The 15,885-nt window shown below is 42.5% G+C and overlaps 2 protein-coding genes across 2 annotated transcripts in view; both read left to right on the forward strand.

The window, feature by feature from the left end:
* Nucleotides 1–8,292, forward strand: part of Nup43 (nucleoporin 43) — an 11,042-nt gene extending 2,750 nt beyond the window's left edge. The window contains exons 4-8 of the mRNA XM_028764400.1: nt 587–767; nt 3,017–3,152; nt 4,493–4,644; nt 5,983–6,105; nt 7,963–8,292. Of these exons, the coding sequence (XP_028620233.1) occupies nt 587–767; nt 3,017–3,152; nt 4,493–4,644; nt 5,983–6,105; nt 7,963–8,192 (822 nt within the window). The 3' untranslated portion in view covers nt 8,193–8,292. The remainder of the gene's footprint in view (nt 1–586; nt 768–3,016; nt 3,153–4,492; nt 4,645–5,982; nt 6,106–7,962) is intronic.
* A 2,563-nt stretch (nt 8,293–10,855) lies between these two features.
* The window catches only part of Lats1 (large tumor suppressor kinase 1), a 32,910-nt gene continuing 27,880 nt past the window's right edge, over nt 10,856–15,885 (forward strand). The window contains exon 1 of the mRNA XM_028764369.1: nt 10,856–10,882. The gene's annotated coding sequence lies outside the window, so the exon portion shown is untranslated. The remainder of the gene's footprint in view (nt 10,883–15,885) is intronic.

Here is a 15,885-nt window from a genome sequence, read left to right on the forward strand (position 1 = left end):
ACACACATGCACACACATAAACTCAGGCAGGCACACACACATGCACATACATTTTTTGTTATCTTTGTTTTTTAAGATAGGATCTCACTATGTAGATCTGGCTGGTCTGGAGCTCCCTATCTAGACCAGCCTGGCCTTAAACTCAGACATCCACCTGCATTTGCTTCCCAACTGTGTGCCACTGTGATCAGCTTTAATTAGTTTTCTTAATGGAATCATGTAGAAAAGATGTAGAGGTTAGTTCCCTACATATGAATTTAATCTCATAAAATTTCAGTAACAAAAATCATTAGTTTGAGATAAATGTGCTGAGTCTATTCAGAATATACAAAAAATAAGGGAAGTAATTTCTAAACATCAGTATGCTCAAATACAAACGAAAAGGGAGACTTGTTCTTTCTTCTAGAAGGACATGAAGTACAACTGAAAAATACTATTATTAGGTAGGTATGGTGGCTCACCTATAATCCCAGACACTTGGAAGTCCTGTCTCAACAAAAAAAAAAAAAAAATTCCTGGAGAGAAGGGCTCATTCGTTAGAACTGTGCTCTGAGTAACAGTGAGTGTGCTTATTTCTGATGCCTAGACTCTGTCCATCAATCAGCAGTGGCCTGCGGCTCACTACCATACAGGTCCTGGAAGTCCTTCATATAGCAGTGCACCATGTACAGGAATTGTATGCGACAACCCAGAAATCGTTACAGTTGGAGAGGATGGCCGAATAAACCTCTTCAGAGTTGACCACAAGGAGGCGTTAAGAACTATAGGTGAGGAATCCTTTTCTTCTAGCCATTACATAATAATTGAACCAAGTAAACATGATCTTAAAAGATGAAGGGTGTGAAAATTACACTTGGCAGGATCTTTGTATAAGAGTGTGTGGATAGTCCAGTGTAAATGATTTGTAACAGAGCAGAAAGATGTAGCAGACGGTAGTTTTGTTTTAGATAAAAAGAATTATCATGTAATTAGGGAACAAGTAGCAATTAGTATATTGTCGATTCTATACCATAAATAATACTAGTATATGACACACTAGAAAACAGGAGATAGCATGGAGATGGTAAACATAGACAGCAAATGACAGAGTTTACTGTGAGCTGACATTAGATATTTGTTACTGGCCAGATGAAAGGTGAAGTTGGAAGGGAAATTGGGATCAATTTTGAAAGTATTGAATGCATAGCAACAGAAGCTAGGGATCTGTATGTGGTAAACAAATTGCTCTTGAAAGTCTTTGCGCAGGGAATAACAGAGGCCAGTGGTGTTTAGACCAATGTTCTAGTGAGATGGCTCTTAGCTATGCTTCACTAAGACATGCCTGAGGAGATTCTAGGTCCCCTACCCTAGACCTGTTGAATCAGAATCTCCAGGGTCTGCACCTAGGCATCAGTTTGTGATCTTTGTTCTAATTACTTAATTTCTGAGTGACAACATTCACTTAATTGATAAGGGCCGTTGCCTGTTAGCAATGTGCACAAGTGGCACAAGTTTAAGTTTGGAAGTATCTATCATGTGTCTCAAGTCTAAACACTTAGGAAATTCAAGAAAAGAACCATTACACAAGGAAGGTACTGGGCACACTCCTGTAATCTCATCTGTCTGGAGGATGAAGCAGGAGGGTACTAAATTCAAGGTGCACCTGAACAACACAGTGAAGGTTAAGCCTTCCTAGAGAGCAGTGTAGCATCGTGAAGGGTGGAGATGAAAATGCTGCTGCTGCTGCTGCTGTTGACGGTAAAGGTGCATGGATCTGACAGGAGTCTGTCTTGGGGGCTCTTGCGGGTCTCACTTGGGGTCTAATAATAAAGACACAGAGATATCTGTCTAGTATGAGCCTGTTAGCCTTTTTGCTTTGGGGCAGTCATCCAGATTGGACCTGACTCCCCTGCCACAGTGGTTCTTCTTCCTCTGCCTCCCTGCTCTGCCTCTCCTAGTTCCAGCCTCATGCTCTGGTTTTTGGTTTTTTTAAGAGTTATTTATTTTATGTATGAGTATACTTGGATCCCATTACAGATGGTTGTGAGCCACCATGTGGTTGCTGGGAATTGAACTCAGGACCTCTGGAAGAGCAGTCAGTGCTCTTAACTGCTGAGCCATCTCTCCAGCCCTCAAGCTCTTTTTATTGTCACACAAAAGGGATCTTTAGCAAGTCAATTTCCACAAACCAAAATTTCTTATCTGATCTAGGGTTTGTCTTCAAAGACCCATCCCCTAAGCAGTTCGTAGCTAAAGGAGACTTCCTAGTTTCTTCCTGGTTTGCCAGGCCTATCTCAGGACTAAACTTTGCAAACCCCATAAAATTTTAGATAACAATCACTGACAAAAGGCTACTTCAAAGCTTAGGTTCTATCACTTCAGACTTGTGCCAGATACAATAGTTCTGCTCAAATTCTGCTGTGTGAGTCTGTACAACAGTATAGAATCCGAGTAAGCTTTGTGCCTGTCAGTGAGTAGGACATTTTCTGTCCAGTACTAGCAGAGCTAAGATTGGATATACAGGAGCTTGAACAGCTATCTCAGACATAGTGCCTGTTGGAGTGATACACACTTATAATTCTATCACTAGGGAAGCTGAAGGCAGAAGGAAAAAAAAAGTAGGAAGAATTCAGTATTAAAAAAAAAAAAAAAATGGCCAATCAGCCCTGCACTTAGAAAACAGATGGCCTGGGAGTGAAGCTTTCTACCAAAGACTGGAAGAGAGTATCTAGACATGTATTTTGCTATCCACTTCTCCATTAAAAACTATGCTGAGTCATTAGAAACTGCACTTATATTTCAACCAGTAAGGGGAATGCAGTTTCCTTTTGGTTTGGTTTGGTTTTGTTTTACGAGACAGGGTTTTTCTGTATAGCATTGGCTGTCCTAGAACTCACGCTGTAGATCAGGCTGGCCTCAAGCTCAGAGATCTGCCTTCCTCTGCCTTCTGGGGACTGGGTCTGAAGGCATGTGCTGCCACCACCCAGCTGGCAATGTCTTTAAAAGGAGCCTGTTAACGAATTTTTAAAACTTGCAGATAATGCAGACAGCAGTACACTCCATGCTGTAACCTTCCTTCGAACTCCTGAGATTGTTACAGTAAATTCAATTGGACAGTTAAAAATATGGGATTTCAGACAACAAGGAAGTGAACCCTGTCAGATATTATCACTGTAAGTTTTATCATCTCAGTAGTATGTTAAAAAATTTGTTTAATTAGTTATTATAGTCAATTTTGTATTTTTATTTATTTTATTTTATTTTATTTTATTTTATTTTATTTGTATGAGTGTTTTGCCTGCTTGTATATTCATGCACCACATGAATGTAGTGCCCCCAGAGATCTGAAGAGGGCACTGGTCCCTTAGGACTGGAGTTACAGTTAGAAATTGCCGTGTGGGTGCAGGGATTGAACCTGGGTCATACTTGCTAAGTCATATCTCTCTTGTGAAACACTGATCCATGATTAAACTGATAAAGCAAAGATAACACAATGGAGTTGATTCTACCATCTTATATTTAGCAAGTACTTGTATTGATTCAGAACCTTTATGTCTTTGAAGTATATATTGTTTAACAGAGAACTTGTTTCTGTTTATCAAATGATTATATGATAGTGGGTTTAAAAATACACTGTAGATGTGATTGCAGATAAAATACAATTTAGGGTCATTTTTCCAGAGCTTTCTAGATGTGCAACCTTTGCTGCTTTGCTGCTTTCTTAAGAAACTAGAATGTACTATCAAACTAGAAAAAGTTATATGAACTAATTAAGAATATAGGCATAAAGAATGGTTTCTGTAATTGATACGTATTTTTATTTATTTTTTTTTTTTAAAGATTTATTTATTATATATGAATACACTGTAGCTGTCTTCAGACACACCAGAAGAGGGCATCAGATCTCATTACAGATGGTTATGAGCCATCATGTGGTTGCTGGGATTTGAACTCAGGACCTCTGGAAGTACAGTCAGTGCTCTTAACCACTGAGCCATCTCTCCAGCCCGTATTTTTACTTTTAAATTTATTTTTAGTTAAACTATGTATTGGTGTGGCTTGGCTGTGTGCATGTGATTGCAGGTACCCACAGGACAGGTTTATAGGATGCTCCTAAAACTGCACTTACAGATGATTGTGAGCCACTGATATGCATGTGTACATATGTGCATGAACTCCAGTCCTCTGAAATAGTACCTGCCTATAACTGCTGAGCCAGCTCTCTTGCTTGACACATACTTTTTAATAGAAATCTTTCTTACACATCTTACCATTATGGTATTTTGCCTCTTGTGTTTCCAAATTGAACAATGAGTAATTTTAGCCTTTAATTCTAAACTTTTATTATTCATAAATGTATTTAATTTAGTTGAAAGCTTTGTTTTCACTAAGATTTAGTATCTCCAGCCACATAACTTTTTATCATCTAGTTAGTAGAATGAAATGTTTCTTATTAGGCAAAGATAAATTGTCCTTTACCATGTCTTTGATATTGTCCTGTCTTCCTTAAAAGGACTGGTGACCGAGTGCCACTCCACTGTGTTGACAGACATCCAGACCAGCAGCATGTTGTAGCTACTGGTGGCCAGGATGGAATGTTGAGTATTTGGGATGTCAGACAAGGTACCATGCCTGTGTCATTACTGAAGGCTCATGAGGCTGAAAGTAAGTATTGTGGGGACACAGAAAGCTTGTGTTGAATGAGTTACTCATAAGCATGCAATGATGTAGAGGGATCATTTCACATCAACGCTTTTACTACCTGAACAATGTAAGCTAGATAATCTCATATTACTATATTTAAGCACTTTAATGTTTGTTTCATCATATCTACAACTACAGTATTACCACAGGCTCATCTTAATGAGCTGATTGTCTTAGGGGTTTCTTTTCCCTCTGATACTAGAACCAATAGACCAAACTGTCATACTGCATGTTGTCAGGTTACTGACTGTTCTGTATGAAATTATCACTTCATATTTGCTAATTTACTTATGAGTTAACTAATTTTGTAGAGTTTAAAGATAGGATCTCACTTTGTAACCCAAGTAAGCCTGGATTTTACTGTGTAGCCCAAACTAGACGTGACTTTACCACAGTCCTCCTGCCTTAGTTTCCTAATGCTGAGATTACAGGCGTGGGCCGCCACTCTTTGATAGAATACACTCCCATTCCCCGTTACTGGGGAGTGATCTAGGGCCTTAGGGGGCACTCGGTCCCTGAGCTGTATCCCAAGCTCCAACTGATCTTTTTGTTTGATACTTTTTTTTTTTTTAAGAAAGAGACTCTTTATCATTTCATTATTTTTTTTAAAAAAATGACAAATAAAAACAAGAGGCTAGAAAGATGACTCAGTGGGTTAAGAACACTAGCTGTTCTTCCAGAGAACCCATGTTCTATTCCCAACACCTACATGGCGGCTCACAACTGTTGATGATGACTACAGTCCTCCGGGATCTGACACCCTCTTCTGGCCTTTACTCAAATAGAAATACAAGAAAGCAAACATCAAACCAGTACTGCAATGTAACCCAGTTTATGACATGTTCATTCAGGAATGTGTGATCCTAGCAGCTAGGCCACAGAGGCAGGAGGATTAGTAGTTCAAGGCTGCTGGGCAGTGGTGGCTCATGCCTTTAATTCCAGCACTTGGGAGGCAGAGATAGTCGGATTTCTGAGTTCGAGGCCAGCCTGGTCTACAGAGTGAGTTCCAGGACAGCCAGGACTATACAGAAGAAAAACCCTGTCTCTAAAATCCAAAAAGAAGAAAAGAAAAAAGAAAAAAAGGAGTTCAAGGCCAACCTGTGTCCCAGCTGCTGGGATCACACTAATAGATAAGAACTGAGCAGCTGATTCCTGTGCAGATGAGCTGGGGAATCTATAAACTTCAAGTCTGTTGACAATCAAAAGCTTCAAAAGTAAAGAGATAAGAGCCACTACTTGTGGGTAGGCCATAAAATAACCTCTGTAGACCGTTAAAATTGATTCCCTTCTGTCTTTTAGTGTGGGAGGTTCACTTCCACCCATCCAACCCAGATCATCTGTTTACTTGTTCTGAAGACGGATCCCTTTGGCATTGGGATGCCTCCACAAATGCACCTGAAAAGTCTTCCCTCTTTCACCAAGGTAAAGGTTCTTGTGTGCTGCTTTAGGATATTTTAAATGTTAAGCCAGAATATGCTATGGAGACCAGGCTTGGCCTTAAACTCAGAGACCTGCCTGCCTCTGCCTTCTGAGTCCTCCGATTAAAGGCATGTGCTACCAAACTGGCCCACATCTCTTATTATTTTAGATTCACTGTTATTTTACATGGATGTTTTGCCTGCATGTATGTGCATGCACCGTATCTGTGCAGTGACCACAAATGCCATCTCTAGCTTGAACATTCTCAGAGGTTAAGAGCACTGACCATAGTGGAATAAGACAGGAAATAATTGGTCAGAATACACAAAATTACTGTGTAGAAGAGTAAGCAGGTAGATAAAGAAAAAGGGCAAGACAGGCCTAGGGAGAGTGTAGTCGCAGCAGTTGAGAGCTGTAGGCAGGATGATCAATGTAAGGCCCTTCTAAGCTATAGAGTTTAAGGCCAGCCAGAAGCCAAAAAAACAACAGAGAGGGAGAAGGAGCTGGAGAGATGGTTCAGCGGTTAAGAAGAGCAAAGGACCCTGTTTCAATTCACGCTATCACTATGAGAGCTCACAACCATCTGTAATTCCAGTTCTAGGGGATCCAGTGCCTTCTTCCAGCCTCCATGGACCAGGCACACAAATGGCATACAGACATACACGCAGGCAAACCACCTCTACATATAAAATAGAACCAAAGGGGAATGCAAGGAAGACTCATTTTTATGTTTTTTGTCCGTTTATATTCATGAATGTGTATATGAGTGTAGTTGGCAGTAGATACTTCTTTTGTTTGTTTTTTGAGACAGGATCTCTTTATGTAGTCCTGACTATCCTGGAACTCACTAGGTAACCCAGGCTGACATTGAACTCACAGGTCCTCTACCTCCCAAGCAAGGAACTTGTATTTCTGTGTACATTTTGGGTTCTTCTTTCCTTACTTTTGGTTGTTTATGGTACCTCTCTTTCCATTAAAATAGTAAATAAAGATGAAGAACGACTAAATTTCTGCTTTTCCTAAAGACTACAAATTTGGTATCTATATTTCCCCTTCAAATGTTGAGTATTTACTAACACTAAATAAGAAAGATGACAGTGAGATAGCTCAGTGGGTAAAGGCACTGCTACCAAGTCTGATGACTGAGTTTGATTGGCAGGACTCAGATGGTGGAGGAGAGAACTGATTCCTGCAGGTTGCCTTCTGGCCTCCACAAGTGTGCTGTGGCTGTGCTCATTGCGGGTGCACACAATATAATAAAAAAAAAAAAAAATTAAGATGACCTGATAAAAACTGGGTATGAAAGTGCATGCCTTTAACCCCAGCACTTGGAAGGCAGAGGCATTTCAAAGAACAAAACAAAAAAAGATAATGTGTTAATAGAATTCTTTTCATTATCTGTGCTTATTCACCCCCCCACCAGCCTGCTTTAACAGAGTAATATAAATTGATTTTGAAATATCAATAGAAGCTTTATATTTAGTGATAAAGAGTCAGTCTTGTGGTTTGAATCAGAATATGAATGAACCCATAGGCTCATATTTGAATGATTGGTCCCCAGTTGGTAGAACTGTTTGGAAGGATTAGGAGGTGTGGTCTTGTTGGGAGGGGTGGGGCTCAGAGGTTTCTAAAGCCAAAACCATTCCCAAGTGTCTGTGTCTCCTGTCTGTAGATCAGGATGTAAACTCTGAGCTGCTGCTCCAGGGCTGGCCTGCTGCCATGCTCCCTACCATGATAGTCATGGACTCTAACCATGGGGACCCTGAGCCCCTATAAACATTTTCCATTAAAGGTTGCCTTGAACATGGTGTCTCATTAGACAGTCTTAACATCTCTTTCCCCTCTCTTTTCTTCCCACAGGAGGAAGAGGTAGTACTCTCCTGTCACACAGCATGAGTAACCAGGCCAGTGTTCATCAGGCTCTAATAAGTTCCTGGCTCAGCACAGATCCTGCTAAAGACCGAATTGAAATCACAAGCTTGCTTCCTAGCAGGACTCTATCTGTAAACAGTTTGGATGTTTTAGGTCCCTGTCTTGTTTGTGGAACTGATGCAGAAGCTATTTATGTTACCAGACAACTATTTTCATGAAAGTGAAAAAACCTATAGTTATCAAGTCCCAACACATGTGCAAAATGTTATCATCGGAAAGTGGTATTTGTAAGGAAACAATAAACTGTTAACGTCAGTGCCCAATGTTGGCTTGTTGCTTCCTCCCACAACATTATTAGAATCTGATCAATGACTGATGGCAAAAGATTTTGAGAGCATTGGAGGGTCCCAGTACTGTTTAATACATGCCTCCATTTAACTTAACAGTTCTACAAAATAGACAGTAGAATTCAAGTAGAATTTTGTGAATTAAAACTATATAGCCAGGAGCTAGAGATAGCTCAGTGGTTAAGAGCATTTGCTACTCAGTGGGGCCTTTGTAGGCCTTTATTTAATCCAGCATTTGGAAGGCAGATGGATCTCAAAGTTCAAGGCCAGCCTCTGGTCTATAAAGTCCCAACCCAGCAAAAGCTACACAGAGAAACCCTTTCTGGGAAAACAACACAAAAGAAAAGCACTAGCTACTCTTGCAGAAGACCCAGGTTCAATCCCCAGCATCCACATGGTGACTCAGCCATGTGTATCTCCAGTTCCAGGGGATCTGACATCCTCTTTTGACCTTCGGAGGTACCAGGCACCCATAGCATACACATTCAAAGAAAACACAAAAAAGATTAAAATCTTAAAAAAAAGGAAACTATATAGTAAACGGAAACAGGTATACAGTAGGTTGCTGTGCACATGGGGCAATATGGGGTTCAGCTATTTCAAAGGCTGGCAAATGTTGGCTTTGCCCCTTGAAAACTAGCTATATCATATGCCAAGATTCCCCAGCTTCTCAGTGCATTCTTACCTGGGCCAAATTTATTTCCAGAAATAAGTGTTTTCAAATCAATGCTTGTGAACAATATACATCCTTGAATTATAACTTCTCTAAGTTTAGTGATAGTTTTCTAACATCTAAAAAAGAATGAGCTAATAGAGAAAGTGTTCCAAAGGTAATTATGATTACAAAAAGTTGAAGATATTTACAAAATAACTGCATACCATCATTGCAAAGTTGGTAATGCTAGTGCTCTCCCAGCCTTAACTCCAGGTTGGAGGTCTGGGTTTGGGTTTTGGCCTGGCCTCCACTCCTCACTCTGCTTCTTTCCCAAGGGCTTTTCAATCCACTCTGGCATGAAGCAGTGACTTAGCCTTCTCAAGAAGCACCTCCAGCTCTGTGTGATTAAAATATTTTTAATGGTTCAAATGATCAGACATGGTCCATTGAATTACATGTCTCTTAAAATTGTACCTAACTACCAAAGCACATGGTAGGGACCTTGATTTGTAGGAAGATTCCAACAGTAGAGTGGGCTGAAGCCACATTAGGAATTTAAAGGAATGGCAGCAGCTACACTAAATTATTTCCCTGACATCTAATTTGATCATCTGAGGTTTTCATAGTTGAACTTTTGGATATAGTACCTCAGTAAAAAGCAGAATTGAGCTTTATGAAGCAGGCTTCTTACCTCAGCTACCTTGAAGACTGAGGCAGAAGGATCACAAGTTCAAAGCCAGTCCAGATAACTTAGGCCCAGTTGCAATGAAAACTATAAAATGTTCTGAGGATACGGCTCAGTGGTAGAGCTATAGCATGGTTCAATTCCTGGTTACACAGGGATGTCAACGTTTTTACTTTTTTAGTCTAACACAAAAGACTATCTGGGGAAAAAAGTAATAATTGCATATATTACCTACCAGCAAAACTGGGCACGGTTTCCATTTTTACAGGGGACAGACCAGTGTTGGCTGGCACCATTTAGAATCTCAGCACTAGGAAAGGTGGAGTGGGGCAGGAGAGACTAAGAGTTTTGGCCCACTTGGACTTTTGGATACAGTACCTAGAGATCCCCTATCTGGACCTAATCCTCGCAAGAAAGAACAATGCATTTAAAGACCAAAGTCAATGATGTATCCTGAACAGCAGATTCAAAGTCAAGAGAAACAGAACTTGTGACAGTGGTCCCGTTACTCCAATTATGGCTACAATGACCTCTCCTGCAGATCCGCTGACCGAATTCTGCAAATCCATAGGTCCAGCTTCAAGAACACTCCATCTGGCTTATGCCAAAAACACATTCGCTCCCAGCTCGCGAAGACTCGGGTTTTATTCAAGCCCTAACACATCTTGCCTCATGACGTCCGCGGTCTCGGAGCGCTGTTCACCGCCCTTTCCTGGTGCGACCCACGCTCCCTGTGTCGCGCCGGGAGCCATGTCTCGGTGCGGAGCCAGAAAGTGGTGGTACAGACTCCACTCTCTGGGCGACACTCACCCGACTCGGGGCAGCGGACGAGCGAGCCTCGGTCGGGAGGCCACAAGCGGAGCGCAAGCTCCGGGGCCCAGCGGGGCGGCCTGAAGCCCCCAGTCCTCAGCCCCCGCGCAAGCGACGCCGGGAAATGCCCACATCCGGGAAACCCGCGGCGGACGACGGCGGCGGCGGCGACACGGAGTGGAAGGCAAAATGGCGGCGGTAGCGATGGCCTGGTGCTGAGGGGAGAGCCAGGTCCTCGCGACCCCGCGTCGGGCCGCGCTGGCCGGCCGCAGCCCCCCGGCGTGTGTCCCCGCCCTGCCCCATCCGGAATCCCGAACGACGCTAGGGGCCCCGGGGGACGGGATCCGGGCCGCCGCGGCGCCGGTCCTCGGGCCCGCGGCCGCTGTCCAGAAGCCTCACTGTCCCCTGCAGGTAGGTCCGGAGCCGGCGCCGCGGGTGGGGCTCACGCTCCTCGGGAGTCCCTTGTTGGCGGGGCGGTGGCCGGCGGGGCCCACGCCCATCCCCGCTGGCGGGGGTCCAGGGGCCGCTGTGGACCGGCGGCCTCAGCCGGCCGGGTCCAGGCCTGACTGGGCTGATTGCACTGACCAGAGCTGAGCCCGGCCCTGGGGAAGTGAAGGTTGGCCGCACCCGACGCCACAGGGAGAGCCCGAGGGCACTGAGGCCTCCGACGTGCGAGCTAGGCTGGGAAGAGCGGGTGGGGGCTTGGGACGACCGTCATCCCTCCCAGGGTTAGAGGGAAGAGAAGCGAAAGGTGGCTTTTCACGCAAGATTGCACCAAACCGGCCGCACTTCTTTTGCCTCGCAGCGGGCCTTCAGTCGGGGTCTACCTTTGAAGCAGTCCTGGGAATCTCTCCAGCCCGCTGCAATGTGGTGTTCACCGCTTAGTGGCAGGGGGTAGGAGAGACGTGTCACTTGTCCGGGGTGCTTTTTTTAAGTACTGGAAAACGAAGGAAAGACAAGGGAAGATTGTTTATTGTACCTTGAAAAAAGAGCGAGGAAAAGAATAGCTCTCGGGTTCTCCCAGTTCTCCGACTAATGCAGTTGAAAATCATTTTCTAAGGGAACGAGGTTAAAATATTTGTCTCCATTTGTAAATATGACTTTTAAAAATATGTGTATTCGCTAGAAATTACAAGTCAGATAAACAATAAGTATGGTGTCACACAATATGGTATCACTCAAGGTTTGGAAATTACCCCGAATGCCTGGCATGAAGGTTGTCAGATGTCTATGGGTTATTTATTGGAGGTTATAATTTTCTTAAGACAGGGTCTCACTATGTATTCCTTAGCCTGGGACTCACTATGTAGACCACACCGACCTGGAACTCAAAAAGATCTGCCCACCCCTGGGATTGGGGTGTGAGCCACCATGCCCTGCAAATGTTAATGTTATTGGTCTTTTAAAATCTCTTTTCCTCCATGAGCTATGGCTCTCTGCCTAATATCTTCAGTTTTATTGCTTTAAAGTTTTCTCTTACCTGGTGAGTAGTTACCTGGTGATATGGGCTAGGTGATTCTTTAAGGCAGGCAGGCAGGCAGAGGAGTCTGCGTTTCTCTTACAGGCTGTTATTGCAAGAAACTAGATCGTGGCCCAGGCTGGAAAAGGTGTTCTCTTTCTGTGCTTGATTATTGACTGAATATGACTTGAGACTTTTCAAAGTAATAATTTTTTTCTCCTAAGCTATGTGTAAGCCATTTGGCTTTATTTTCATCATTTAAGTTTCTGTTTTTCATGCTAGTCTTTGTTGTTCTAAATACATATAATCTTGAGTGGTTCCCACTGTGATTATTTAATTTCATTTAGATGTGATATTTAGATGACTTTTGTACACCACGAAAGTTTAGTGATATACATACTATCAAGTAGAAATAATCATTCAGAGTCCATCTACAAACGTAAGTGATGGTTTCCATTTGTTCTTCTCGTACTGAGCACTGTGTGTAGATAGGGCCTTATACCTGAGGATGGTCATTAACTTATTTTCCTGAGATTATGATCACACACCACCAAACCCAGTTTGAGGTGGTGGTGGGTGTCAAATCCTTGGCTGTGAGCATGCCCAGCAGTGCTCTGCAAACCCACCTATGCCCCTAGCCCCGGTTTTTCACTTCGGCTCCTTCGTTCCTCAGGTGTTTTCTGTGTGGAGGGATGTCTTGCCTGCATGTACGTTGGGTACCACGTATGTGCCTAGTGCCACTGAGGTCAGAAGAGGCAGTTGGCTCCTCTGTAACTGGGGTTACAGAGAATTGATCTGCTGATATGGGTGTTGGGCTTGGGACCCACATCATCTGGAAGATTATCTAGTCACTGAGAGCCATCTCTTTAGCCCCTTGATCAGTTCCTTCTTGTAAAGCAATTGGGAGAGAATGTCAGTGGACAGATGTGTCAGTGCTGCTCTCTTGGCACGTAAGACTGCTGCTAAGGAACAGGACATTCTCTCTTTATTCACCAAGTATCTCAGCAGGCTGTCTCTATAAACTTAGTCCAGCCCGAGGTACAACTTTGTTCTCGTTTGTTTCTGAGACTGGTTCTTATTGTTATAGCCCTACCAGTCCTATAACTCACTGTACATTAGGCTGGCCTTCAACTCACAGGCATCCTCCTGCCTCAGCCTCTGGAGTTCTGGAATTAAAGGTGTATGCCACCACACCTGGCTTCAATGTTATGGCTTTGAAAATTTTACTGCATATTTGTACCAGTTTGGGGGTTTTGTTGTTGTTTGTTTGTTTTTGTTTAATGCATTTTTGAAGAAAGTTGGAAGCTTTATTTCAATCTAAAGCACTTTAACTGTCCTGCCAAGGTTAAGTGTAATCTAGAAAGCTTAAAACATTGGCGTGATGAAAATGCCCTGGGCGAGGTTAGAGTCTGTGGAATCCATTCTAGCATTACCTTCAGCTGGCTACAAGATAACCTTATGCAAGGCATTTTACTTCTAGATCTATTTCTTTGTCCACTAAAGAAACACTCAAGACACCAAATCCTCTGAATGTGTGCTAGGCAAAATAAAAATATAACAAAAGCATACATTCTATTTGAGTCATGTAAAATATGTCTTATGTTCAGGTAATAAGTAGTTCCTGAAGAGATTTTCTGTTAGGGGGAGGCGTTTAAATGAAGCCTTGAAAGTTGAGTGTAATTTTTACAAGAAATATGGCAGAGGCTCTCTCAGGACCACAGAAAGAGAAAGGGCATTAAAGTAGAAAATCACGAAGCATCTCAGCTAAGAGCCAATTATCTGGCTTGGTTAGAGTGTGAAGTATAAGTGTAGAAATAGAAGTATGGACCTAAGATACAAAGGTAAGAAGAGTAAGGCTACCAATTTTCAGGACTCCTCCCTGCTGAAGGGAGCTGGTCCGGTGCTTGTTGAAAACTCACAATTGAACTTATTTGATGTTCATAACAACCCTATGAGATAGACCCAATTTTTGCACATATTTGAAGATGAAAAATAGGCACAAAATCTAAGTAGCTTGCCCATGGTTACACAGCTAGTCAGTTGAAAAGTTGAGAGTCCAACTGGAGGCAGAAACAGGCAGATCTCTTCTGCATTGGGAGCTCTAGGCCAGCCAAGGCTACACAGAAACCCTGGAGTAGGGGTCCCAGGGAAGGCTAAGCTTCCTACCTGGGCAGTGTGCTATTGAAGAGTCCATGAAGAAAGGAGTCATTTATAGTTATGGAATAGGGAAGTAACATGATTGCATTATTCATTATAAATTCTAATCTGGCACCATTGTTCCTTGAGCTAATGCAGTAAGCTATTTTGCCTTGAGTTCTTTTAAGACTCTCTCTGCCTGTCATATCATTAGTAATAAAGATTATTGAGACTTAATACTGCCAGAGTTAGCCATACTTTGTTGAAGCTGTTGTAAATTAGTATACTTCCCTGAAAAATGAGCTTACGGTTCCAAAATTTTAACTAATTTTTTGTGGTGTTGTAGATCAAGCCTGGGGTTCTAGGCATACTAGACAATTTCTCTACTGTTGAGGTATATTGCGAGCCCAGTGTCCTGATTCTAAATGTGTTTCCTTTCATATAAACACATATATTTGTAGGTTGGTTTGTTTGTTTGTTTTTGCAGTGCTGGATATGAAACTTAGGACCTCTCAAATACTAAGCATTCTTCCACTGAACTACACCTACGGCTATAAGTTCTTTGACTCAGCAATTCTGCTTCTGAGAATTTACCTTAAGGAGTACTCAACACTATGTACACACAAATGTTTGCTGCATGATTGGTGGAGGTGGTTTCTTTTGTTTGAGACATGATCTTGCCTCCTAACTCAGGCTGGCCTAGAACTCATGTTCCTACTTCCTTCAGCTTTCTAGTGCTGGAGTTGCAGACCTACCCCCTCTGTGTTTGTCTGGCTTGTAGCATGTTTTTATTAACTGACTTTGATACATTCAAGGACTATGTTATATGTATATAAACTATAAAGCATAATTAATGAACATCCATTGACTTCCTCATTCTGAGAACTAGAATAGTCATGTAATTGAGGTTACCAGTCCTATATCCCATGGGCTTATCTTGAACTTACTGTGTAGCTAAGGATGTCTTTGGACTTTGATTACAAGTGTGCACTACTCTACTTGGTTTATATGATGCTAGGGATTTAAGTCCAGGGCTTTATGCTTGCTAGACCAGCACTTTACCAACTATTACTTCATTTTATTTTTTAAGGCAGGGTCTCATTTCATCTGGCCTCAGTTTTCCTACATAGCCAAAGATAACCTTGAATTTCTGATCCTGTTGTCTCTACTTCCCAAGTGCTAGGTACTAGGATTGCAGACCAAAGTACCATCACATCCAGTTTAATCTAGTACTGGAGAGAGATCCTAGGCCTTTTCTAGGCCAGCACTCTACTAGCTGATATCGCCACCCCATTTGTTTATTTTTGAGACAAGTTTTCTGTAGCTCAGATAGGTCTAGATCTCAGGAGATGTCGTAAACACAAGTTTATACCACCTGGCATAGTAGTGGAGTTTTTGTTTGCTTAGTTTGCATTTATTTGTGTGCTCTTGCTACAGGCAAATGTGGACATTAGAGGACAACTTGTGGGAGTTGGTTCTACCACCGGGGTTCTGGGGATTAAACTCGGCTCTTTAGATTTGGTGGCAAGCACCTTTTCTGCTGAGATATCTAGCTGGCCCGTGGCATATAAACTTTGGCTTTAATAAGTGCCACATCCTTGCACAGCTTGGGTCCAGGAACCCCAGTAAAGGGTGATGAGGGACAATGAGGGAATATAGAAAGGATGTACACCGAGTCACAGAAAAGCTAGCATTTGGTGGTCTGGGCTCTCAGAGAAGCTGAAGTACTCCCAGAAGCATATTTGCTTATTATAGACAGTTGACTGGGAGCTGGGTTTATGGTACACAACTGAACAAGAAGACAGCTTTAGCTAGTCTT

Source organism: Grammomys surdaster, unplaced genomic scaffold (genome assembly GCF_004785775.1).
Source record: "Grammomys surdaster isolate TR1022 unplaced genomic scaffold, NIH_TR_1.0 143, whole genome shotgun sequence".
NCBI lineage: Eukaryota > Metazoa > Chordata > Mammalia > Rodentia > Muridae > Grammomys > Grammomys surdaster.